Below are 26,123 nucleotides of genomic sequence, written 5' to 3' on the forward strand. Positions count from 1 at the left end.
TCTGGAATAAATATGTATATAGCAAGGATAAGCTATCCAAAAAATATTCAATGTCATTTTGACCACCCATTTACCAATAGAAATTGATACACTTATAAACATACCTCTACCAAATGGCCTAAGAAAGAGAAGTGCCTACAGGGCCCACAAGGGCATTAATCCGACCCTGCTCCACAGAACGTAATTGAAAATAGACCCGAAAATAGAAGACAAGTGTTCTTATCAGAGCCCTTTCTTCAAAGCACTGGACAATGAGAAAACCTGTTTGCTAACGGCTATATTTAAAATGTTTCAGCTTCCTTATTTAGCGCTGCACTCAAAAATGTTATTTCCTACATAAATGCATTGGTCGTTTTATTGAACACTTGTTTCTTTGCCACAAACTGAATTAAAGCTATTCTGAATAATACTGAAACCTGAACACACTAACACTCGGATTCACAGCTGTGTCTATCCATGTAATGTCAATTGATTACGATTCAGTTTTATTGAAAGATTATGCAGAAAAAAAATCAATTAGGCTGAAGTTAAAAATACAATTTAAGGACACTGGATGAGTTTTGTAGTGAAAAAGTAATTCTAAATAAAGCACTGGTATTGGAGGCATACATTAAGTTCTTTATTAACACAGTATCAAAAAGGGGACATTTTTAATGTAATTTAAAACCTATATGTCTGGTAGTGTTTGTTTCTCATGCCTAAAGGATTTAGTTAAGCTATGGGTGGAGAATTGCTTGAACTCTGTAAGTTGAGTATTAGAACTATCAATCATCAAGATATTTATTGCATATGTGTAATATGAAGGATATTATTATTATTTTATATAGTCTTTTTCATGGTAAGAACAAATACCTTAAAAGTGATCACAGACTTAATAACACAGATTATGGGCATTAAAGATGAACTGACAACATTTTTGATTTGAAAAAATTAAACACCTTTGTGCTTCATCTCCATCTTTTGACCTTCACGTTCCCGAATAAACCTGTTGAGGTTCTTTAAACTGATTTCATCATGCATTTCCATACAATAGTTTTTGCGTCTTGTTCTCGAAGTGGGTGTGATTTTTCTGACAAGTGAAGCCTGAGCTTCCCCATGCGCAAGCAGGATGTTTGGTTAAAATCACGATGCTACGCGAGTAAGCAAGAGACTGGCCAGTGTTCTATTCTCTGTGGAACGAACGTCTCGTTTCTTCGACTGACATTTGGAAAGAGAGGTGTTAACCTTTCCACACAAAATCCATTAGCTCACCCATGGTTACGCATAAGCACCTTATAGTTCAGCAGTAGAAAACAAACAGACTGCTAGGCTTTACAGTTGCAAAAGAAAAAAAAAACAGGAAAGGATATACACTTTAATCTGCATGCATGCATCTTCACAAATTGTCCTTATGTATTCTGGACCAACATTTGAAACACACCCAGCTTTTCCACCAGCTGTTGTTCGTAGATTACAGCAGCTCAGGTTGTCCCACCTCCCACACTATTAAGAAATTGGCACAACTTGTACGTGGCAATAGAAGTGAGAGATGGGTCAGTTTCATTACGTAGCTGTGATTGTAACACATCCACTCCCTTCTCATATCACTCGATAATCGGAACGCCGAGTTGGTAAATTATAATACACAAGTTTCTGAACAAAACACAGTCCTTACCCAAAGCTTGCCTTTGAGAGGGGAGCTATGCCTGTATTACCTAGGCAACCAGAACCTGTAACATTAGAATATTTTCGATTGCTTGTTTAAAGAATGTTTCAAGAGAGAATACCTCTCAGGCACTGACAATTGTTTATACAAATTTGCTATTTAAATGCCTTGAAAGTACAGGATATTTCATCAGGACAAATACAAACATCTACAGAACTCTTTCATAGCTTTGGGTAGCTTTTCTGAAGTAAAATGCAAAATCTTTGTTTTTTAGTTTGAATCTTAGCTCACTATTGTTTTCTTTAGAGGTCTGGCCTTGTGTGTGACGCAACAAGACACAATTCCTCATAAATGTTTCACTCACATCAGACAGTGGGACCCATTCTGCATGCGATCAACATTCACAGCCACGCTATCTTGGGAAAATCGTTTTTCCTGAACTTATATCCTTTATCCTTGAGGAACTCTTGCGAAATGTTCACTATTTTGTGTGGCAAACTTCCAATTCGTGAGACCAGGACAAGATTAATTTTTTTTTTGCAAAGCCTGAAAAAACGGAAAGCAAAAAGTACGAACTCAACTGCTGAAAATCAGAGGCAGAAATGTGCTTTGTCCAGTCGCTTGTATTTAACAAAGTATTTTACCCCTGCATGTTCAGTAGAAAGCATTTCAAAACACATTCAGGCAGAGCAGTTTCAAACAAATCTGTGAACAAAGACATGTCAAAGAATGAAACGCCAAGACAACAACAGGCAAATAAACAAACAAACAAACAAACAAACAAACAAATAAATGACTCTAGAAATTGTAAGACATTTCTACCAGAAACAAATGGCATCATACATGTCATTTAACAAATGCAATCACCTGACAGCATTCAACAGTGGAGAGCTGTGTAGTGTGTGGGAAACCAAAACTTGCCTGTAAGTACATACTGGCTAAATTCAGAATGTTATTAATAGCCAATCATGTAGAGCATTATTGGACAAAAACTGCAGTTGAATGCAATCCCATTATTCTAAGAGTTATTCATTTTGCCTGGTGAGAAGTCATAGAAAGGTGAAAAGAAATATTCAACATGTTTTATGGTTACCATTACAATGCCTTTACTGGTTCAGAACTATTAATTGACATAATGGGATCTGAAGGACTGAATAGTGTTTTTTCCACAAAGTCAGCTTGGATCAGGAACATTCAACTTACACCCTTTTCAGCCCTCTTCAACACATCCAGCTTGAGAAAATAGTTTTTTAGAAAACCAGCACCTTAAAAGTTATAGCTATCCTGCTAATTTATGAATTAAATAATGGCAATGCTAGTTGCAGGAGCATTCTGCTATAGAATGAACTGGAAAGGCCAGAGATGTAATGGCCATGTTATGATGATAATCATAGCACATCTCTGCCAGACCACATTTAAGTAAACTTAGTGATTCCTTAAGGAACATTAAGAATAAGGTCACGCTTAAAGGAAAGAAAAAAGTTTTCATTTAAATGTGATAAATCAAAAGTGATATTTGTTTTGACTCTAGTCATTAACCACTGTTCGGCTGCAATTTACACAATGCCGTAATTTCAGACTGACACCTTGGTTGCCAACAGAAACAGACTAGATATTGTAAACCACTTTAGCCATTCCTTGCCATGTACTGTAAATACTTCTCTAGAGACTTAAATATAATTTCATGATGATGTAAAAAAATGGTTTGCAATGGGTATTTTTTACAGAAGTCTCATTTTGGCTTGTCATTAATATACAGACTTAAAAAATATATTTGGCATGGAAAGAAACTACACGATGCAGCTCCCTCTCTCACCCCTCAAAAAAAGAAAAGATCTAAAATGATTATTTCCCTCCTTTTTGGTTAATTTTTAGTTGTTCCAGTCTTACTGTCAAGTTATGAAATAAGATCAGCCTAGACACAAATGTGTGTGAAAGTCATTTCTTTTAAAATGTAGCTTGATTAATTAGTATACACCTGGTTTGGATGAAACCCAAGAGAATATAATGGTTCCCAGTTTGGTCTGTGAGCCTATAGGGCACACTGCAGCTCTGCAGGCTTTGACGCAGTTGGGCATCTTTCTCTGCATCAGCACCAGGTTGTATTAGCACCCAGAAAGATTGACCACTTTGCCGTCTGACCTGGAATTTCTGTGCTGTCAGGTTGTGAGGCACATTTGCAAAACATTCTGGGAAAATTGTAGAAAGGTATGCTCACCAACCCTTAATCGTGGTTGGAAATTATGCTCTTCGAGTAATGGGTTCATGCTTTTCAAGGGAGTCTGATTATAATTACACTAAACCATCTTAGAACCAATCCATAGTGGACCAACAATTATAGTCCATTATAAGTTGTCCTGTATGTTAGTAGAGACTTTCACATGTTCAGCACCAGTGTAACCAATATATATTTATGGAAACAGGTTTTCTTTTTTAAATAATCAAAACAGGGGTTTCCTCCTCCAGGTTGGTTAATACTGCTCAGGCTAAATGAAACAATTGTGAATCCTATAATCAGATGTCTTTCATTCAGCAGCACACAGTGTTCAACAGAACAGTAATCAATCCAGATCCAACCAGGCCTGTAGTGAACCAACACTCAACTCACACTGTGGGATGCTGTCTCATACATGATCAGTTCTTTAAAAAATGTACCAGTTATCAGTATTATTCCATCATTATTAATAATATTAGAACTTTCATCATCAACACCATGATTATTATTTATGTCTTTGTTTCATTGTAATTATTTAGATTTACTGTACATATATTTTTTTGCAGTGAATAGCAACAGTCTGGCCATGACCAGCAATTGACAGAGTAAGGCTTGACTGTACTGTTGGCTTAAGTGGTGCTTTAACCAGACTCACAGTTAGCACCAATGTTAACTCATTGATACTGAGGACTCCCCTTCCCCCTCTCCCCTGTCTTGTTCCATAAAGCTACTGGCCTCTTCCTGCATGGGAGTTGGATTCACCATTGTGGACCTGCCGCATAGTGGCATTCCCCATTGCCTCTCCAGCGACAAATACAGTATGACCCTTTCGCAATATGTTGAGAAGTCGGGGCAAATAATTGTAAGCTGGTTTCTCATACGGTAAAGACAGAGGAACCGAAATCTTGCGAGTCAAAAAAGAAAGCAAAATACGATGTCTTCCCCTTCTTTGTTTGGTCTCGGTTTGCTTCAGCTGATGCTACAGACAGGATTGATTGACAAGACTGTGTGTAAAAGATTCTACTTTTAAGTAGAGCAACATCCCATTTTTATGCATTTCAAATTTGAAAGATTAAGTGATACAAAAACATTGCAGACTTTCCACTCATTTCTAGCACCTACTGCTGTGAGACAAACGTCTTCCCATGCTCTTATTGTCTTTTCATTAGTGTTGATAACGGGAGCTAAGGGAAGATTATATGTAGGGTTGACATTTAATATAGCAGAAAATGTCATAAAAGCAGTTCCAGACAATCTATCAATTCACTTGAAATAATCACAAATAAAAAAGATTTTCACAAGCTAGTCATTGTTTTTAAGGCTGTTATCCTCAGCCATTTTGCTACTGTATTTTAGCCATCTACACTTTGATCACAGCTTTTTGTTTTTGAATAAGGATATACCATTTATAATATGCTTTTTTCATTAACTGACATTACAATGGTTTGGCCCAAACTGTAAACTTTTAGTTAACAAACAATTGGATTGTATCAGTCACAAACTCTACAATAACCCGAAAGTAAGGCAGACATATAAACTTGGTTATAAAAAATAAGTTACAAGACATGGCCACTGAGAAAAAAAAAAGACAAGTCTGCAAACCATTACCATACCGAAGCAAACCAACCTACAACCCTTTGCATATTAATAATGCAGTGCTACAAAGTCAACTCAACAAAGACGCGCGGGCTTCATGTCAAACACTGCTGAACTGCAAAATAATTATTTTTCTGCTACAGCCAGTAAAGAAAAACATACAGTATACAAATCTGACTGGCACACTCTTCTGCAGCAGTTTCTTCAGATTGCTTTTGTACACTCTCTGGCCTTATTGTTGTCTGCAAATGTGCCCAATGTGCCTGGATACGGTACGCTGGCGTTAAGCCTGTGAGGTCAACAGCCCCTGACCCTCGTCTGCGTGTTAACTTCCGGGTTTATCCTTCCTTGTAAAGGATGGGGTGCCTCTCATCAGGTCTTAGACCTCAGTGAAGACTGGTTACACTGTGGTCTCGTACTCCATCACTTCCTTGGGCGCACTGATACTTCTGTACTGCAATCGGGGCGTAACAGGAGAAGTAGATTCCAGGGCGAGGATAGTCTTGCGGAGCCTCCTGTCAATGAAATGGGCATCCCAGGCTGGGTACCGTTTTCTGGGCAAGTCTATCCTAATGACTGGCCCTTCTGTCCGGGGGGTGCGAGGAACTGGAGTAGGAGGCACACAAGGCCTCACTTGGAAAACGGGCAGACAGCTTTCTCTGTCTCCTGGTACCAGTTCCCTGTCCACACCCATAGTCCTCTGCAGGGGCCTGGGGGGGCTTGTGACAACATCAGGGGGTGCTGCACAAGGTTCTGGCCCTTCCTCTTCCACGCAGCCCCACTGCGACCCAAATATCGGTCCATTCGGGTGCAGGAGGCAGTAGTAGATGAACATGAAGAACATTCCAAGAGCGAAGCTGCAGACCACCACACAAACTATGATTAAGGCGCAGAAGTCTGTGGTCTGCGGACCCCGGTAGAGATACCAGAGCACCGTCAAGGCAGCGTTTTCAGAGAGGGTGATGAAGTAGTAGATTAACATACGGTAGCGGCTCCGCCCTTCCTTCACATTGAACCAGCAGAAGATGTAGATGATGCCCACCACCATGTTGTAGATGATCTCCTCCCATTTGGACATGCAGAAGTCTGTCTCACCCTGGATAATCCAGAAGGTCATGATGCACCAGTGGGTGACGATGAAGATGCCAAAGTAGAGCTGGAACACAGAGGCAAAGAGAGCGAAAGCGATGGTTCGGGCCCCGATGGTGAAGAGGTGCCACAGCATCTGAATGATGACGGCCTTATAGGACATGGCCATCTTGTCCTCACGGGAATCGCGGAGGACCTTCTGGTAGGAGGCAATCATCCATGCCAGCGAGACCAGAGAGGCCGAGGCTGACAGGCCTACATCGGGGGAAGAAGAAAAAGTGTGAACTCCCCTGGGACCGCCTTTTCACTTTCATACGACTATCATCTAGGTAGCTTAAATGCACTTCAGCTCAAAATGATCCATTGGATCGAAAAATCGTTTTGTTTACCAGTTATTGTCAGCAAATACATGTGATTCCTGTGATTCCTTAGTCTTGGGTCAAAACATCAGTCTGTGTTTTAAGGTGTAAGCAGCACACACTACATTTTTAATACAAAAGGTTAATGTTAACAGCATATGCAATATTCCTGATTTAAAAATACTTTTTGGCACCGATACTGATATTATTCCCTTCAGCAGGATGAGCTTACTTGCAGTATTTTGCAGAATTAAAAACTTTTCATTACAAATGACTTTTCATTACAATTGTAAGAAGTATTTGTATTTCAGATACATACTGCTGTGGATTTGGAGAAACATTTAATCACCATTTTATTTTTTCCCACAGAAAAATACTGCAAAATAGTAAACATTTAATAGGAAAACTAGACTATTTCTCTTTTACATAATGTGATCTCTGTTGTTCTTCTTTGTTTGGAGGGACTTGAAAACTGTCCACTACCAACATATTTTATTGGACACAGTGATCAGGGCTAGGTTCACACTGTGCTTGAGACAACCCCATGGTGAGCTACAGTGACTGCTAGGCTCCATAATAGTTAAATATTCAAGAGGTTTTGAGGCTTAACATCTGTCCCTTTCACACAAAAATATTATCCTTTTAAAATCTACAGTGTGTTCTTATTGGTACTCTTTAGTGTCATTACGCCTGAAGTAAATGCGATGGAAATACTGTATATTGTGTTTTCCCAACTTCAGATGATGGCATGATGAACTTTAACCATTTTTGTTTATTTCTGCTCAAACCTTGAATTATCTGAAACATTAAAAAATGTAATTTATAATGCATGCATTTATATGTCAAAATACAGTATATTCTGCTACATGCATGCAATATTTTATAATGTATATAGCGTGCAGGAATATTGACTACACTAAGACAATGCACAATTAGCATAACCCACACTGTAAGAGACCATTTATGGACATCTGAAGTTTTAAGCTCCTGACTGTTCTTTCTGCACGGCAAACAGACAGATCTCACTAGTTTTACATTTGCGGCTCATGATGAGAGGGCTGGAGAGAGCTGAAAGCAGATGTCTTGAGGTCAAATTTACAGCTGGTGCAGGCATTGCAACAGAAGAGCAGGTGGTGTTTTAGGTTTGGTTCCTCTATGGTTTCTAGATAACGGCCCAGTAGTAAAGAAGAAGCAGAGTAGACAATTGAGTCCACCTGAGTGCACAAGCATTTCAGTCCAGCAGAGGTCACCCAAGATTGTTTCCCATCTGCCTGATGTGATCATACTGTACCTGGACCCCTTGTGTTGATGACTACCCAATACCCCTGCAGCATGATGCGATATGTAAGTCAGCAGAACTTCATAAAAATGTTCAACATGAAAAAGCCAACATGTGGATCTGATAAAATAGCAACAGCACAGTGATACTGGAACTTGTGGCACTATTTCTCTGTTAAGGTTAAAGCGAGGAGCTCACTAAGTATACTATGACCCAATGGTACTATTTGTAAGAATAGGGGCGTTAACCCCCATGTCCTGGATAAAGTCTGTTTTTGGCTTCCACAACTTGTTGGTGTAAATGATGCTGACACATCATTTACATCTTCTAGGCAAATTGAGGAAGCACTTAAATAGAAAAAAAATGTTAGGATGCATATTTGAAAGTGTAGAATGTAAATCAAAGGATGCTATGCAAAATTTTAGTAGGGGCAAGTGAGCTGTCATTTAGAATATTGTGTGCAATTTTGGACATTGTGTTATGGAAAAGATTCTCCTGCTCTGCAAGCAGTGTAGGGAAGATCAACCAGACACATTCTGTGGTTTAAGATGTCCTACACTGACAGGCTGAAGGAAATGCATTTTTGAAATGAGCTCAATAAATTTAATCTTGAAGATAGAGAGGATTATGAGGGGTCCTAATACAAGTATTCAAAATCCTCAAAGGCACTGACAAAGTCAACTCAGCTGATTGTTTTCAAACACAAATAAAAGGACATAAAAGGAAAGGGTGACGGAATGCATTTAAGACGGAAAACAGGATGCCTTTCTTTGCACAAAGGTTTGTGGGAGTATGGAACAAGCCACCCAGCCATGTCATAGAATTTGGTACTTTGGCTTCTTTAAATAAATGGTTGGATGAAAGTTACAGTATGTAACCTAGCATCTCTAAAAGTTTCATCTTAATTTAATTGGAGAAGACATTTCTCACCTCCCTACTTGATATACTGTGCAGTGGGGCTGCCAGCACCTGGTGGATGAACCAGGTTCTACATTTAAAGTATTTTTGGGATGAAAAGCACTACTGAAACACAATCAACCTATACTGTTACAACAATGATTATTTTCACTGCTAATACTCCTGTCTCCTTCTGTTATTAGCGTTAGTAATAATTTAAAATGAATAACACAGTTATTTAGTACCCTTCTACAAGGGATTTGTAGTACATTTGATTTATTAAATTAAAAAAAATAATTAGGAACATTGATATATTAAGATATATAATACTGTATGTTTCTTGTTGAGTTGAATGCATTTGTTTCAGGACTATTAATATTAAAAATTCAATAGAAAATATTTTCAGTCGGATCAAACATTGAACTGCACATAGATAAAAGCTAAATAAGTTATTTGTGAATGCCACAGACTTAAACCAGACTGAAATGCTAGATGTAAACTGTTGTCACTGCCTTGCTCCACTCTACAAGTCACCTCAGAGATAGCGCTGATTGCAGGAGTGATGTACCTCACACAGGCAACACTGCATGGCAAGCTGTAGAGATCACTGTTGCATGACATGCTGATGACATCATAGCTAATGACAGGGCTTAGGACATAACTTTCAAGTGAAGCCAATTCTTTTAACTAGTTGAGTGAATAGGGACTTAACATTGGTAAACAGTGACACTTTCAAGATTAATGCCGTGAAATCACACATTGTTACTAAGCATTCAGTGTTTGCCAACATTGTCTGTGAGAAGCCTTTTTTGTTTTCCAAAGCTGTTAAATTACTCTGCAGTAATTTCTGATCCAAACCTGATTGAGCTTGGTATCCCTAGCAAAAAAGAGCTAGGCAAAAAACTCTTCTTTCTAAAATTGACTGGTCAAACTGCTGAGTGTTTTACTGAATTTAAAGTCATCATAAATATTTTATCCAGTTCCTTTCTCCCATCCATTTGGAGGAAAGCCAGATTAAGGAACATCTTAATTAGCTGCCTGGCTGAAAGCATTAGTCAATACTTCAAACTCTTTGGCTACAGTTTCGACTGAAGTGTGTTCAAGCCACGGGGACAGTACGCATGACAATCTTAATTGAATCTAACATCAGAGGGAACAGATCACACTAGCATAAAAAAATACAGGAAATGCTATCACCCACTAGGTTTAATCTGCAGCACAATTACTTTCTTACCTGCATTTAATGTTCAAACTCAGAATTTAACTGGTGGATAGAAGTGGGAGTTTGAAGAGGGAAGAGAAGGGTGATTTTTAAAAAATCTCTTACAGTAAAAGGAGAAATTTGGCATGCCATGCAGTCTGCTTACGCCTAGAAAAAAGAGGAGGTGTAACGTCCATACATATTGACTTTTTCATGAATGAAGCACTGGGAGGACGTACAAAAACAATCCAGCGTATTTTTTTAATTTCCAAAGGGATAATGTTCCTGGAATGGAGTGAAAAAAGTCTGGATGGATGAGACAAAAATTTAGTTGTCAGCACTTTCAGATGTGAATAGGAAACTAGAATAAAAAATAAAGAGAAAAATACATTTTAAGGAGTCTCTGTTCTTTCAGCAACTCCTAAGGTCCAACACTGACCCATTTAGATCGAAGTAGGCTGTACACGAGTCTTCTAATGCATTGCAAAATATGAGTACAGAAATAAAATTTTAAAAATCAGACATTCAGCCCTTACTTACCACAGAATTTAACTAGCATGTTGAAGTGGTACAGTTTATTCTAGAAGTGAATGTTCTGACCTCCAGTAACACTCACTTTAGCCCACTACTTTGTGCCATTTTTTTGTATGTAGTTGCTTGGCGGTTCCTGTTTACTGGTGTGTGTTTAATAATAATATTGATTTTATTTTTAACCCAATCTGAGCAATTTTCACCCCTTGCAGAAGACCATGACTTCAAAGAGAAGTCTATGAGCTCTATAGTTTTAAAGCCTTGAGGGAAATTTAGCCTAAAAGCTGGAAAGTACTGAGTTAGCAGTACTAACCCTAGGCTGCAGTCTAGACAAGACTGTCTAGGCTGCAGTCTTGTCCCTTAAGGAAGGTGCTTGTGGCAATGGTCAGTACGTCAATCAAGACAAGCCCTGGGAATGGCAGTGTCTGCAGAAAATTACCGGGCAAATCGAACCTGCGGATACGTGTAATGTGACAACCCGCAGATATTTGCAGGGGCCTAAATCAAATAAAACTGGGAGAGAAACATTCCTCTATTAGATGAGCCATTGAACAATGTCATTTAAACAGGTCTTTAGGTACCTGAAAGCTGTACTGTAAATGGACTCTGGGTTTTATCTAACAGTTTTTTAGCTTTTTCACAAACTCAATCTAAATATGTTTCTCCCAGAATTCATTGCACCCCTTCCTGCATCCCAAGATCACCATTACAGCAGCTCCTTGACTCATTCCACCTCGTGAGTCTCTTGGTCCTGCAGCACAGAGGGGTTAAAGCTAAAAAATGCTTCTCAAAGTATTCAGATGCTGAGATGCTTAATACTAGAGGTAGTTTGAAGCTGAATAATCCAAACGTTTCGGTTTTAAGTGCATTCTTTTAAGCTGGTATCCCATAGCTTAGTGGTGATGTGGTTTGGGTTAGCAAGACAACTGCACAGCTACTGAAACAGAACTGACATCTTTTCCCTTCAGAAGAAATGGAGGTTAGATATGAGAAAACAAATGGAGATGTGCACAAAGACCATTTTAGACATTGCATGTCAGTTCTGAAAGGGGAAATGTTGGTCGAACCCAAGACTAACGTTTCACAACATACAAACTGCAGAGCTCAAAGGGATAGGTAGAGGGAGCTGTCTGAACACTGGAGAGGGTAGAGAGAGTGGGCAGTGTGGCACTTCTTTTCAGAAATAAATGGGATTGACTTTGAAGCCATGACTTACCCTCTTCTGAGCCTTATTTCCCTTTATTTAATATTCGGAACCTGTTACATGGCATCCCTGCCTGGGACCTGTTACATAATTAATACCCTAAGAATTAGTCTGTTGCTTTCAGAACATTGCTAAAAATGTTAATTACCAGAGCTTCTAAGTGCGGTGATTTCTTGTTGAGAGTTTCAATATTCTTTGCTTTTAAAGCCTAAGTTTGCCATCAATAAAGGTGGAATACATTTTGTACGCAGAGCCACAACTTTCAAACCATGCATCTCTGCTTAGAAATGGGCATCAGGGTTACAGGCATCAGTGTCTACCCTAATGAAGACTGACTGTGCATTTTGTTTTTAGTTTAGGAGACCATTTCAGATTCTGAGCAGAGAAGGGGAGTAATATTTCATGAACTCATTATAGAGATGAAATGTGCTTTCATGGTATACAAAGGTTTCTGTCAGACCTTCCTGATGGGTTCAGCTTTGTTTACAATTACAGCTGGGGTGAGCGGATTGCAGAAAAAAGCGGATATACACCATTCAGCCTAAAAAAGGCGATAATTGCTGAAAAACACAAAAAATAAAATGACACAGAAAAGAACACCCTGTCAAAGCACTCGTCGATTCAATGTAGATCCCTAAAATAATGTTAAGGTTAATGGGTTCTTAGCTTACATTTTAGATCATAACATAAAGCTTCCATGACTCTCAAGAAGGAGTAACATTGAAAGGATTTTTTTCGTTCAATGGCACAGGCTTAAGACATGAGAGGAAGCAATGTTCCACCTTAGCTGAACTGTCAGCTTGCATGTGCCTAGACTGATGTTACTCCTGTTGAAGTCAACAATGACTTAAATGCAGAAGATAATACATATATGCTATGATGGATGGCAGACCTGATTATAAGTGACATGCAATGAATTTAGACTTATAAAGTATCTATTCACATAATTAAATTGTAAAGCGCAAAAAAAAAGACAAGCAATAAAAATACATGGGCACAATCGTCAGCATTGCTGCCTCACAGTGATGCAGCCCTGGGTTCAGTTCTGGACCTGGAGTGTTATTCGCATGGAGTTTGTACTGTATGTAAGTTATGCAGGAAGATAAGCTGGCTTCCGGGAAAATATACATATACCATTACGTCTTTGCAGTTCTTTTTATTCCTCACCCTCTTCTTGGCTTTTGCCAAGGAATCTCAGAGCAGAAAGCATTTGTCTCTGACTGTTTTTTTTTTCGGTGTTAAAATGCCCATTACTAGTAAAACTCCCATGTCCAGCTTACAGATGGTCAGTAGATCCTACTGCTGGAACACCAGCTGTGAGCCAAACTCCTCCACTCCAGGCCCATGTGTGCAACAGCTCCACACACTGCAACAGGCTCACTCTTCCATACTAGGGTTAAAAAGTGTGGAGTGTTCTTGGATAAAACAAGCTTTGTTAACACATTTGAGGAGTATTGCAACTTGTTGTATAAAGTGCCATTGGCAACCACTAAACTGCAGTGTTTAGCCAGTTTTGAAAATCTCAAAAGGTATGTTTTGCAAACCATCCTCTCTGAAATGATACCATTCTCTGAAGATGAAGGAATTAAGTAAAGTAAACACTGTCGGGTGAACCTGTCTGAAAGCTCTATTTCTGCAATCCAGCTCTGTTTCGGTTGATAGATGTATCCTTCCCAATTACTCATGCTGTATGCAAAATATGGAAATAGGGCATTTTATACAGTACGGTATACATTACCTGTCAGCATTGATTATTGTTGAATTGTCTGGATCTTAGAGACAATTGCCTTTGCATGAAATGGATTAGAGCACACTGTTTATAGATGAGAGTATTAACTGGGCTGTAGGTGGTCAGATGGCTCCTGGACAGGGAGCAGTTTAAACATTTTGGTTTTTAAAATGGCCTAACTCCAGCTTTGTATCCACCAAACCAACCCTGTCTTTCCTCTTCCACTATTGAGGAACATTTAACATGTTTTTAAACGGTGTCTAAATGCACAAATTCAGTGTGCTTATTAATGCTAATCAATATCTTTCATTTTTAGATTTAAGTTAAAACACGATTCTGAATGAAATTCATCTTTTCCTATAGGATGATGCTGTACTGCAGAGTTGGTCTTTTCTTACATTGCCCTAGCATTGTTTTTCTCTCAGTGATGAACAATGATAAATATTTTTGTGCAATCAGAGTACGCATGGAGGAAAAAGGAACACAGCCATGTCAATACCTGATTTATTATTCTGCTTACACGTAAAGCAAAGGAAGGACATTTTTAGCCAAATTTCCTTTCTTTTGGTTTGCAAAGCAAATCTACACCAAGTCTTGTTGCATTTATTCAACACAGCAAATGTTTGGTTTAACAACATTATTTTAGCTTCAAGTGTCTGATTTATGACTTCTTTTTATTAAGAAAAGTGGTTACTGCCCTTGTTCCATTTCTATTCCTACTATAGAAGTGAGCAACATTGGTTGACAACTGGAAACACCTTTGGCAGTGAATAACATGAATTAATTGATGACTCTTTTTTTTAAATTTGAAAACTGTAGCCAGAAGCTTAAATGCAGAGTCACACATTGCATGGACAGGATGAAATGTATAAGAGAGAGGTTTCAGACGAAAGGACAACACAGTTAAAAATGCAAAATTATGCTGTCTTACCATCCTTGTATTTTCCAATAATAGAGACCTATTACTTGCCTTCCCCATTATTTCCTTGTAGATATATCTATTGCAGCTCTATAATAATTATAGTTACTTTGCATTGTAATTATAGAGCCGTTAATTTACTGTTAGCAGGAAAATTGCTATTTACTTGGCTCAATCCATCTAGCAAATAATGCTTCTGTTGTCAAATAATGGTCCATTAAGACCTTAGGATAGTCCCTGCACTAATATTATCCTTAGAAATTAAAAATACCAGTACTGAACAACCTAATTTCAGCAATTTAAATCTTGGGCAGTTATTCTTTGAAGGTGTTCAAAAGATGCTTCAGTGCACAAATGCAAAATACAAAGATAGTGCTGAATATTTTAGGGACTATATTTAGATTGTTAAAATTTATTATGTCTGGCCTCGCACTTTGTACCAGCAGAGACCCTCTAGGAATAAATCAGTCACTAAAAAGAATGAGTGGAAGGATAATCTGAATGATTAAAAAACAAACCAACTGCATTGTAGTTGTTGCCGACATACTAAGAAAACTCCCTCCACTCTATATAGAAAGTAGGATGAAGGATTGTGTATTAAGCAGCTGTTTTAGAAGAAATGTAAGGTACCTTTACTGAGCACTGGAAAAGGTTTTGGCATTAGATTGACATTGGTATAAGCAGGTCTCAAAACAAGCAAACCAACAGTAGTTGTTACTTTGAAAAGCCCAGATTTAGTGATGGCTCTCAAGCAGTTGAACCAATCAATTTTATTGTGTGGATCCCAAGGGATATTATGGGCCTTGTAGTTCAGAGTTTGCTTGTTTGAAACTGGGCTATGCAATTAGATGGCTAAAACTGGGATTCCCCACAGAAGCATGAAAGCAGCACACAACTAGTCCTCTGCTTGAGGTGGCCAGGATGGACAATTGCTAACTCACAGTGCCAGTGTGACCGTCGCGGTTCCGCGCGGGCCCGTGCCGATTCGTCCCGCAACATCTGGGCGCAAACCCAGGTGTCCAGCGTAATGCAACAGGGAACCAGCCGAGTGAGCTAAGGGAGACCTCCCCAAGCCCAGGAGGCTGAGGTCCCTGCTATGTGCAGGGAGGGCCATGACGTCACCACGCCGAACTAGCTCCGCTACCCCAGCGAGCTTGAGAACAGTCAATAGACAACACAGACCAGTGAAAACTTGCACAATCCACCTTATGGTGATTTAAGAACAAGAATGTAAGAACATAAGTTTACAAATGACAAGGAGGCCAGCTGGCCCACATAGCAGAGAGTCCAACTGAAAAAAAGTTTGTGATTCTGAACGGGCGGAGAATGGATTTTGAAACATTTATCAAACAAAACACAAACTCAAATGCAGAGCTATTTACAGTCAACCATAATCAAATGGATAGAAAAGCTTACCAACCTTATGCCTGGTGCACAAGGTGTTGCCGACAGTTACCCTAGTGCACAGCAATGCAGAACCATATGTTAAATACTATTATCTTCACATATTCGGGAGTATCTATTAGATTAGATTTTTTTCCCACTGCTTTCTTTTAATAATATAAGTTCTTTCGTGTATACATTTTTAACTTCACGGCTTCTCGTTTCTGGCTTCAAGGATGGCTTGAGCTGAGCCTTTTGGAACTGTCGGGTCTTTTCATTATTAATCGCCCATCCCCATGACTCTGCAGACACACCCACCTGTCAGAGGCTTCACATTTTGACATGCTGGAGGCTCCACAGTGCCTTACAGCAAAGTGAGTGCTCATCTTGATGAAGCTGCAAGTCTGCAATTTGTCAACAAGTCGGCTAACAGCCAGGAGGACCGGGCAGACTAATGTTCATCCCACCCTCGTAGTTGTCTGTGAATGGTGTATAGTGACACTGGTTCGAATCAATCATATCTCCGCCAGAGAGCTCTGCCTGCACTTTTCACTAGCTGAGATGCCCCTCTCCCGAGAAGGGTGTTAAATGCGCGGATGAAGAAACTCTCCCTGCGCTTACCCTGCAAGGGCTGGATCTCGTTGCCCTGAATCATGATGCTGAGCTGGAGGACCAGCTGGGGGGCGCTCTTCAGGAATGTCTCCAGCAGGCGCAGCATGTTGATGTCCGCGCTCTCGAACATCATCCGCCAGTAGAAGTGCTGCTGCTCGTGCTGGCCACGCCAGCGGCTCAGGACTCCGAGGTACAGGGAGTGCAGATACCTGGAAAAAAAGGCGTCCACTGTATTAGCCTTCCCCATAAACTCAACAGACATGAAAATGTAGACGCATTTCTCTTCCTTCATAAACTGTACAAAGTAGGCGTAATATAGCTCAGAACTGCAGATACCTCAATATACTATAAAGATCATTTTCAGCTATTTTTTTTAAAGCTGCTACTTGACCATTATTCATTTCCTGAAGGAAACCAGTGAACAATCTGGCTGGGCAGCGTGGTCCATATTCTCACATCCTGGAGAGTAAAGAAGTGCCCCTCTTCTCAAGAAGAATGTGCTGTCTGTGTAATTACACAATCAGTAATGGTCAGAGGGGAGAGAGGCACCACAGGCAAGTAACGAAGTAGGGAGCATATATACGTTCCTCATGTGAGCCAGGGATGAGTCCATAGGGGACAGTTTAAATATAGGCTGTATGTCTTTGGGAAGTGTGATGAACCTGGAGCTGCTAACAAAAGCTCATGCAAACTAAGGCAGAACACACATATTCCACACAGACAGGTGCCTTTGGCTGGAATTGAGATCCTGGATCCATGAGGCAGCAATTCAAACTACCATGTCATCATGCCTCTAATTATACTTATCTTCCAAATCCTTTTAATGCCTGTGCCTTGATTGAATGCTTTCCCACAATGCAATTAAAGCCACCCGTAACTCCCTATCCTGCAGTCAGCAAGAATGACTTAACTCTGTCACGTTAACCAGCTTTAAAGTTTTCATGGATTGACATTAACTATAGCAACAGTATAATTCTCGGAAAATGAGGTCTTCATGAAAATTTCTACCAGCAGTGTTCGTCAGGCATGTCAAACAATGTTGCTATAGCAACATAGAAGTTTGAGTCGCACGGGCAGCAGCAGAGTAATGACTGAGTAACAGATGAAGCCTTTGTTCTGTGATTTGAATTGAATGATGCTGCTGTGTTGTGACCACGCATTATCCAGGAGCACAATTAAAGAGCTGGTACAGAGCAGGGAAGATTTTTTAGATATTCAGTGGAGCATCAGTGTCGGTTTTGCTTAAGCAAAAGGGTTTTGAGCCATTTCGGGTTACAGAATAATTCATATGAGGCACCTCACAACATAACTGTCAAAAATAAGAGCTGCATAGAGCCAATGCAAAACGGGAGGAAAAGATCCTGAAAAGAACTGTGCACAAAACTTCACCTACTTCACCTATTCAACAGCTCTTGAGAGCTCCTGTAAGTTTGTTCTTCACATGCTGCTTCGTGGGCAAACAATGATTCATTCTGCCTTCAAGAGCACACAGATTTTTTTAACACTTTTCCAGCTTCAGGGTGACTCTATTACCCGAAAGGCAGCAGTTGTTTTGCTAAGCATGAGGAGCACATCGACACACTGGCAGCAGTGCAGACAGATCTCTAACAAAATCACATGCCAGCCGGTCTCGGTGACCACTGCAGAGCCCACTTCTAGGGACATTGCACACTCTAGACTCTAACTACTGTTTAACCATTCCCAGCTTATACTGTAAGTGCCACCTCAGCTCTCACACAGCTTGTAAAGTCTAATGACTCCACTATCCACAGATGGCTATACTCACAACCACACGTGCTGGCTAATAAAATGCATGGGCATTCTCTTGACTATGACTGAAGAAACGTCAGCTGGAAAAGGGACTGCATGCCCAGCTGAGGCTCCCTGTGAGAGCCCTGCTGTGTCATGATCCTTATGGTTTCACAAATTCACTGCCAGATTATTTATCCACCATGGGATAGAAGTAGGCAAATAAAAACTCACAGTCAGTCAATCAAACAGAGACAGAAAGCAAGCAAGGCCTAGAAGAGTCACATTCTCGGACACAAACTTCAGAATTACAATGAAGTGTGAAATGTCTCGAAACACAGAACATGGTATAAGAGTATTTGCTCTCCTTCCTTGCTGGTGACGGACAGCACACTATATTTGTTGGAGCTGTGTGCTCCTTGGTGGGTGGGAAAACGCAGAGGAAGTGCTGGCTGCTCTGCTGGGGCAAGATATCATCCTTTTCATGGGCTGAACACCTGTAGTCTCTGGCATCAGTCAACATGGGTCAATCGCTTTTGCTAGCTGAGCCGGTTTGGACCCACCCCCGTCAGAAATTCAACGCGCAAGTCAACATCCTGTAGTTGTGACTTCCTTATTCGCGACATGCATGAATGTTGACTGAGTGTGGTCAGGACATTAAATAATCATTCTGCACCACTATGGATGTAATAGAAACTTGAAGTATCTTTCATGCATATGTTAAGTGTCTCCAAACCTACTGAACCAATACTTAGCTTCCTTATTACAGTCCTGTAAGAAAATCAGATGGGTTGCGAGTGGGAGCTTACCCTCTGATATATTATGCCTGTCAGGTTGCTTGTACCTCACTGATCTGATGATCGCACCTCACTCTTTGTTGAAAGATTCCAAAGAATCAGCCTAATAACTGAACCTAGAAGTTAAATACGGATTTAAAACAGACAAGTGTTAAAAACAGAAAACATAAATGGGTTTCTACTTCTTTCAAGGCACTTGGGGAACGAAGACAAGCTTGAGGGACTGAATCCAGGTTCAAGCATTCCTGTATATAGGTACATCTAATGACACATTCATCAGTGCAGGGGTGGATAATTAATAATTCATCTTTAACATTTAGTTCAAATGTAATAGTAACTTCCTGTTAGGGCCTACTGGGAGTATAAATCATTCCTGGCTGATGAATGCAGTCTGACTGCTATATGCTTTCTGTCTTCTGATTAGTTTTATCACTGCCTTCAAGAGTGTCTTGCAATGACAGCCTACGGCACAAGTAATAACTGAGCCATTCAGATACTTGTCATTTATTCTTTGGAGTAATTAGCACTTACTATCCCCAGAGGTGCCAGTTGTGAAGGACTGCGTCTGCTTCCTTCACTATCAAAGTGTTCCTTAGTTGCTCGTACTAAGAGATCCTCATGTGACAGGGAAAATCAAAGCCCAGAGAGGTAAATCTATGTCACCGTTTTTTGAAAATCAATGTGCACCTTGTCATAGCAAATGGCATAATTTATGGCTTACTGCCACCTGTGGGCAATATCATTCACCGAATAATAAAAAATAAGCTCTAAAACTATTGTCTCAACATTCAAGTGTACCAGCTGAGTGTAAGATGGTGAAACAGTCTTGTGCTAAAATAATTACAGCACAATTGGTTCAATTATTTTTTCTCACTTTCAAAATAGTAAAATAATAAAAAGAAATCAAATATCTTTTTCTGTTATGAATCTCTTACACCAGTCTGAGACCAGCCCACATGCACAAATATTCTCAGCTGAAGGTATTTGACCATCGTGCTGGAGAAACCTGTAAGTGCTACAAACCATTGGAATGAATTAGATTGGTTCTGACATGGTAGTGGACGCGATTATAATCCTCCTTGTCACAGCAGTTGGATGACCATGCTTAAGGTTTGACAATTTTCTGGTTCAGGTTATTAGGCGAAAATCGTATTTCTATCTTCCTCTTCTTTTCGTACATGGAAGTTCTTAAGATCATATACTGTACCAGGAATGGATTAAACTCAGGATTACAGTGCTGGTTAAATTGCTAGTGATATGACTTGGCAAAGGTACTGAACATGTGGCTTGAACAATTATTCAGCAAGTCAGGTCTCACAGAATGTAACTTCATTTTGAATTTCTTGTGAGCACAATTTCCAGTGACATACTGTGTAATCTTCTAAAGTCAAGTGCTTTTGTAGCCTCAGCATAGTTTTCTTCACAACCTCCTCCGGTTTCTAAAAAACCACATCCAATGCAACATCTACCATCAAATGTTATATTATAACAAGTACAGGTTGAAACTCCCTTCCAGAATCTTTTAACAGCTGTCAAAACAACCCTTTCAAACCAATCTTACAAATGTATCCTATGGTATTTTAAGATTCAGTATTTTTCCTATTATATATTTCCTTTTATATATTTATAGTTGCCTTGAAATCTCATGAAACACCATGGAGCCCCATCAGTGTGAAGCACTATGCACTTAGAAATAACATGTACTGTACTACTCAACACAAAATTCACAAACAGTTACAAACAGTAGTTTGATTTATCTGCAGGATAGCTGTTTTCTGAAAACAGGCTTTGTAGGGCTGAAGACCTCTTTACCCACTGAAGTAGTTGAATAATGTAGCTCCAGTAGATCTGATGTAGTGCATCAGAGTTGTGCAGTGGGTTGAGAAGTACCTCTTGTCATATAACTACAGGGATGGCTGAGGCACAGATTAAGGCATTTCATCCAAGAACGGTTTATTAGGACAAGCACACTTCAGTTTCTCAGGCTCATGCACAGGGATTCCAGCCTTCTGACTTCTGTTGCCAGACCCACAAAGCTAACCCCTGGAGGATCACCTTCTGCATAAGGTCAATTAGCTGTTGAAACCACAGAGACCATATTGGCAGGACTTTTATGGCAGCTTATGCTACCATATTTGTAAGATAAAAAACAATCTTGAAACATACCATGTCATACTGTATGTGCATAGTGTCTGCCTCTTCGTGGTCAGTGCTAATATGAACGCATGCCTGAACAATCAAAAATGACAAGATGAACAGCCACAAGCTCCCCCTCTGCGCAGCCCTGTCATATGACATCACACAACCTGCAATTACTATCTCAACTACAGGCATGGTGTAAAAATAAATAGCAGGAACAATGCAGAAGTATTTTGCATTGAAGATTAAGTCAATCCTTATTCATAACATGTCATCAATGTTCTAGGGATTCGAATGTTCCAGAGCAAAAAGATTTGCATTTGGTTATCAGTGATGACAGCTGAAAACACAGCTGGTGTAGATCTATAAAAGGACTGTGGCTGGATCACTTGTTCAGGCTGTCAAAAGACTGTTACATTCCTATATCTTTTTGGGTATTTATTTTGTAAATTTGATACCCTGGGAATTCAGCCATTCAGTTTCATGGTTCACTTTTTACAACAGCTTGTAACAACTTGTTTTTTTTCTTAAAGAAATATTAAAGTGCCTCTATTGGGATAATTTCTCACTGAAAGATATTCCTGGCATTTCTTTAAGAAAGGTATCAGTTTGCAAGAAATCACAGCATAGAGACACACAGGTGCCAGGACCTTACCTCTGAGATCTGGGTACACAACTCACATTGCCCTTTGCCTTACAAACACTGCATTACTCAAGCCTTCTGACATACTATAGGTCATGTGCCTGAACTTTGGGAACTTTGGAAACTATCATACACCTTACTTTAAAGGGTACAGCTATTGCACACTTTATGGATTAGCCTGGATCATGAGATGTGACCATTTTCCTGAGTCACAATCATCGATCTTTCCTGTTTGACTGGAACATCTTAACTGATGATGTCTACTTTACAGAAAATGCTTTCCAAACACAGAAAGGCAGAGGGAGGGGTGGTAGTGGTTGACGTTTAGGGAGTAGGGAACATTAGTCAAGGGTTCTTTTGGAAACACAAGAGACATGACCACCCTGACTCAAATCTTGCTCAAGACTGAAATCAATTCCTTCCCTGTGTCCTTGGGGTGCACTAAGAATTCCAGAAACAAGACAGAATATATATGAAAAGGCTACACTCTTATGGTCAGCTTCAGGAAACTGGTTACAGTACATTCAGCGATGTTAAATGCAGAGCACTTTCAAGACAAAGTTAAATCCAGCTGCAATTTCTGCTCTGGCCTATGCAGATCAGTGAAAATGTGGTAGAATCTATTTTGCTCTGTGTTCTACTCCTTTTATCATGCCAATAAAGATATACTTTATAAGGATGTGAGAAACATAGTCAACACAAAGCGACTTATAAATAGTCAACATGCTGTTTTCATCACGGCTGATCAAAGGAAAATCTGTGCACTGCAGTTTCCCTGCAAATCCCCACAACAGTGTGTTTTTGTATATGAATACTGGGCCATAACTTTTAAATCAGATGAGTTTTAATTATACATTGTAATTATATCTAAAACCCTCAAAGAACTTGGGGGAGAGGAAAGTATCTCTGTGTGAGGTGATGAAACTGTCTGTAAGATCAATGTTTGCTATGATCTGAAAGAAAGCATCTTTTACTGAAGTAACTTTTGCTTACTTTTTACCTATCATTACTACTGTCAATGCATTTATTTTATCCTATTATTTCAAAACATAATTTTCAAAAACTTTTTTCAAGCAGACCTTCAAATAATGGATTAATTGATTTCATTTAGGTGAATTGTGTACACCGTAACATTTTATACTGAGCACTACATTATACATATGCAACATATATACACATTCTTTACATACACTGTAACATAACAACGTAAGATTACAACATAATAATATTATTATGTTACATTATATCATAACAATAATACACAACTTTCAATGCAGATGGGAACTGATTGGGATCATTGGTGTCACGATCACCAGCTGTACCTGAGATGGACAGACAGGCCACAGACAATACGAACAGCACAGCACAGTAATGGCTGAGCTAGAAAAGATATTTCTAACAAGGGGCAACAAACAGAGCATAGCAAGGAACCAGAGACAGATGGAGAGAGAACAAAGCAGTTTCCTAAAAAAGAAAAAAAAAAGAAATCAGGAAAAAAGAACCCCCTCTTCGTTGTAATAATAAAGCAATACTTTCTTAAAAGAGAAATCCTGCTACCTGAGGACTCTTCCTTCATGCTATTATTGAATAACAGTATAAGTACTATATCACAGGAACTGACTGTTATGACAAGATACAGCAACCATCTATTAAAGTGAAACGTAGCTTTAAAGAAGAATATTAGGGAAATATTTCAGCACTGTGAAAAATGTAATGAAAGATTGGGGTTCACTAGATAAAAATATTTGGAAATAAAAAGCATGACTGTGGCGTCAGCTTTCACAGGAATATTTATTTCACCTTGTGGAAAGTGAAATAGTACTGAGTCCTTCAACCCCACTGATCCCACTGAAAATGTAGTTTTTGGAATGGTCTTCTGAGTGGTTGTAGCAATCACTCAGTGAATGCAGTTTGCCATAATTACAAGTTGTCCTTATTTATGTCTCTTGCTGAATTAGTGAAAAATGACCTGTAACAAACTCTTTTATGGGATGCTTTTAGGCCTGAATTATTTTAGTGCACTGAATTTGAATGAGAAAGGCTAAAGTAGATTCATTCCGAAGCTTTAGATTTAGTCATATTTAAAAAAAGAAAAAACATGCTGCCTTATGAAAACTCACAGCCCAACTACTGAGTTGAACTATATTAAGAGTTTTCCCTGAAGGGATTAATTTACATGATAAAGCATTGCCTTACATACATCACTTTATAAGATGTAGGTTCTTTGGTGACATGCATAGTCCAAAAGTCCAGAGACCACTTTAATAGACTAAATCATTCCAACAGAGTCATTTGCTTCTAGTAAACCAACAAAGCTTTGTACTTCACATTATTTTGAAGCAATCAAGTAAGGAGGTTAATCATTAAAAACATCAAAGACAATAAATTGGATATGTAATAACAAATAAAACTGTAATGTTTGAGTTAAACTATGTTAAACACATACAAAACTTAGATTAAAAAGACTAGCAATTGCTGGGAATTGGTCTATGACTTCAGCTGCAAAACCAATGAAGGAATATAGGAGAAGCTTGTACCACTTATAGAACATTTAAGAAAAACATCCAAAATTTACTAATGAGGAGATCAGAGGAAGGAAGGATCTAGCAGTTGCAATGCAAGCATTAGCAGAACTAAATACCACGCTGAGTTACGTCTAAGTACTGAAGCTTTAAACCCTGCCTACTGAAGCTTTAAAGGAAGACAAAAAATCCCTCAGGATTTGAAGGAGGATGTGACAAGTGAATGCTTTTAAAAAATAAAGAACATATTTAAGTGCGTGTTAAAACAACTCATGCTTCTCAGGACCATGTTGTGATTACTTTAGTTAATGTGGATTGTTTTCCTGTTTTTAAAGCATTAAAATGAGGGACATGTGGTTCCTGGTCTCATCACATAATGGCAATCTCTTGAATAGAATGAATTTCAGACTAGCCAGACTGAAGAGCACCACAATTATTAGACTAGGACAGGAATTAACAGTCTGTTTAATGCATACTGAGTAAGTGCACTGAAGAAAAAAACAAACCGAAAAATGATCAAGCCTCTGACATTTCTAATTAATATAAATAGCACTATTGCTTTTAAACTGAAGGATGAAAATGTAAATCAATGTTTTCAGTCACTGGAACACCAAATTCAAACTGTGACTTCTATAGAGAAATTCTTTACTTGAAACAGCCTACTGTACCTCAAGATGCAGCATTTTGGTTTTTTTAAAAGCAAAAACAACCTTCTTTCACTATTAATTCTAACAATCACCATGTGAGATTTTTTTATTTTAAAATACGGCACATACTATATGATTAGAGTAATAGCAGTATTCCAAGCATGGCTTCTTTAAGCATTAGAGAAGATTTTTTCATGTCTAAGACGTCAAAACTGACACATGTGTCTGCTCTAGTCAAAATCACAGGTGTACTACAGCCAGAGTCAACTGACATACTTCAAAGCACCAAGATGACTGACGTGACCTTATTCTGGTATTATAAAATGATATTATTAGAAGAAAGCTATGAATTTTGATTACTATGAGTGATTTCATGAACCGGTGGCAGTAGATAAACAGCTTTACTTTCCCTTTTAAAGTAGTTTGCAAGACTTTTATTAAAACTTCATGCAAACCCATTCATATCTATATCTGTACACACTACTTGGGAGTTTAATGTCCTTAGAATGACTAGAAAGTTTGGTCTTAGAAAGACATCAAAATCGAACCATTGTGTTACTGAAGAGCTCTTTGCTAACAGTTTGAGGAACTTTTCCTCAAAGAAAATAAAAAAAAAAACATTTTGTTCAAATCCTGTTCACCCAAGTACATATAGGCAATAAAAAGGGCACAATTGATTATTTGTGTTTAATAATTAAGTGATTGAACATAATTTCACACTGCTAGGTTTTCATGAATTGACTAGCTTTGATGTGAGTCAGTAGTTAAGTTCTGTTAGACAGGCTGGAGAGAAATCAATGGTAACAAGGATCTATGCAGCATTCCTCTTTCACAAAAGACTGATGATGCACAGAACATGTGCACAGCAGACATTTTCATTCAGTTTATAGTAAAGAAACCATACTGGTACACACTCACCATAAAGCCTTTGAGTTCTAAAGAACTGAATATCAGAGAACCTACTTCT

At 38.9% G+C, this 26,123-nt stretch overlaps 1 protein-coding gene across 1 annotated transcript in view; it reads right to left on the reverse strand.

Moving 5' to 3' along the window:
- Positions 1-665: 665 nt before the first annotated feature.
- The window catches only part of xkr7b (XK, Kell blood group complex subunit-related family, member 7b), an 81,603-nt gene continuing 56,145 nt past the window's right edge, over positions 666-26,123 (reverse strand). Inside the window, exons 2-3 of the mRNA XM_006639617.3 lie at positions 16,669-16,868; positions 666-6,800 (exon numbers count right to left, since the gene is read on the reverse strand). Coding sequence (XP_006639680.1) covers positions 5,857-6,800; positions 16,669-16,868 — 1,144 coding nt within the window. The 3' untranslated portion in view covers positions 666-5,856. The remainder of the gene's footprint in view (positions 6,801-16,668; positions 16,869-26,123) is intronic.

Source organism: Lepisosteus oculatus, chromosome 16, assembly GCF_040954835.1.
Source record: "Lepisosteus oculatus isolate fLepOcu1 chromosome 16, fLepOcu1.hap2, whole genome shotgun sequence".
In the NCBI taxonomy this organism is placed as follows: Eukaryota; Metazoa; Chordata; class Actinopteri; order Semionotiformes; family Lepisosteidae; genus Lepisosteus; species Lepisosteus oculatus.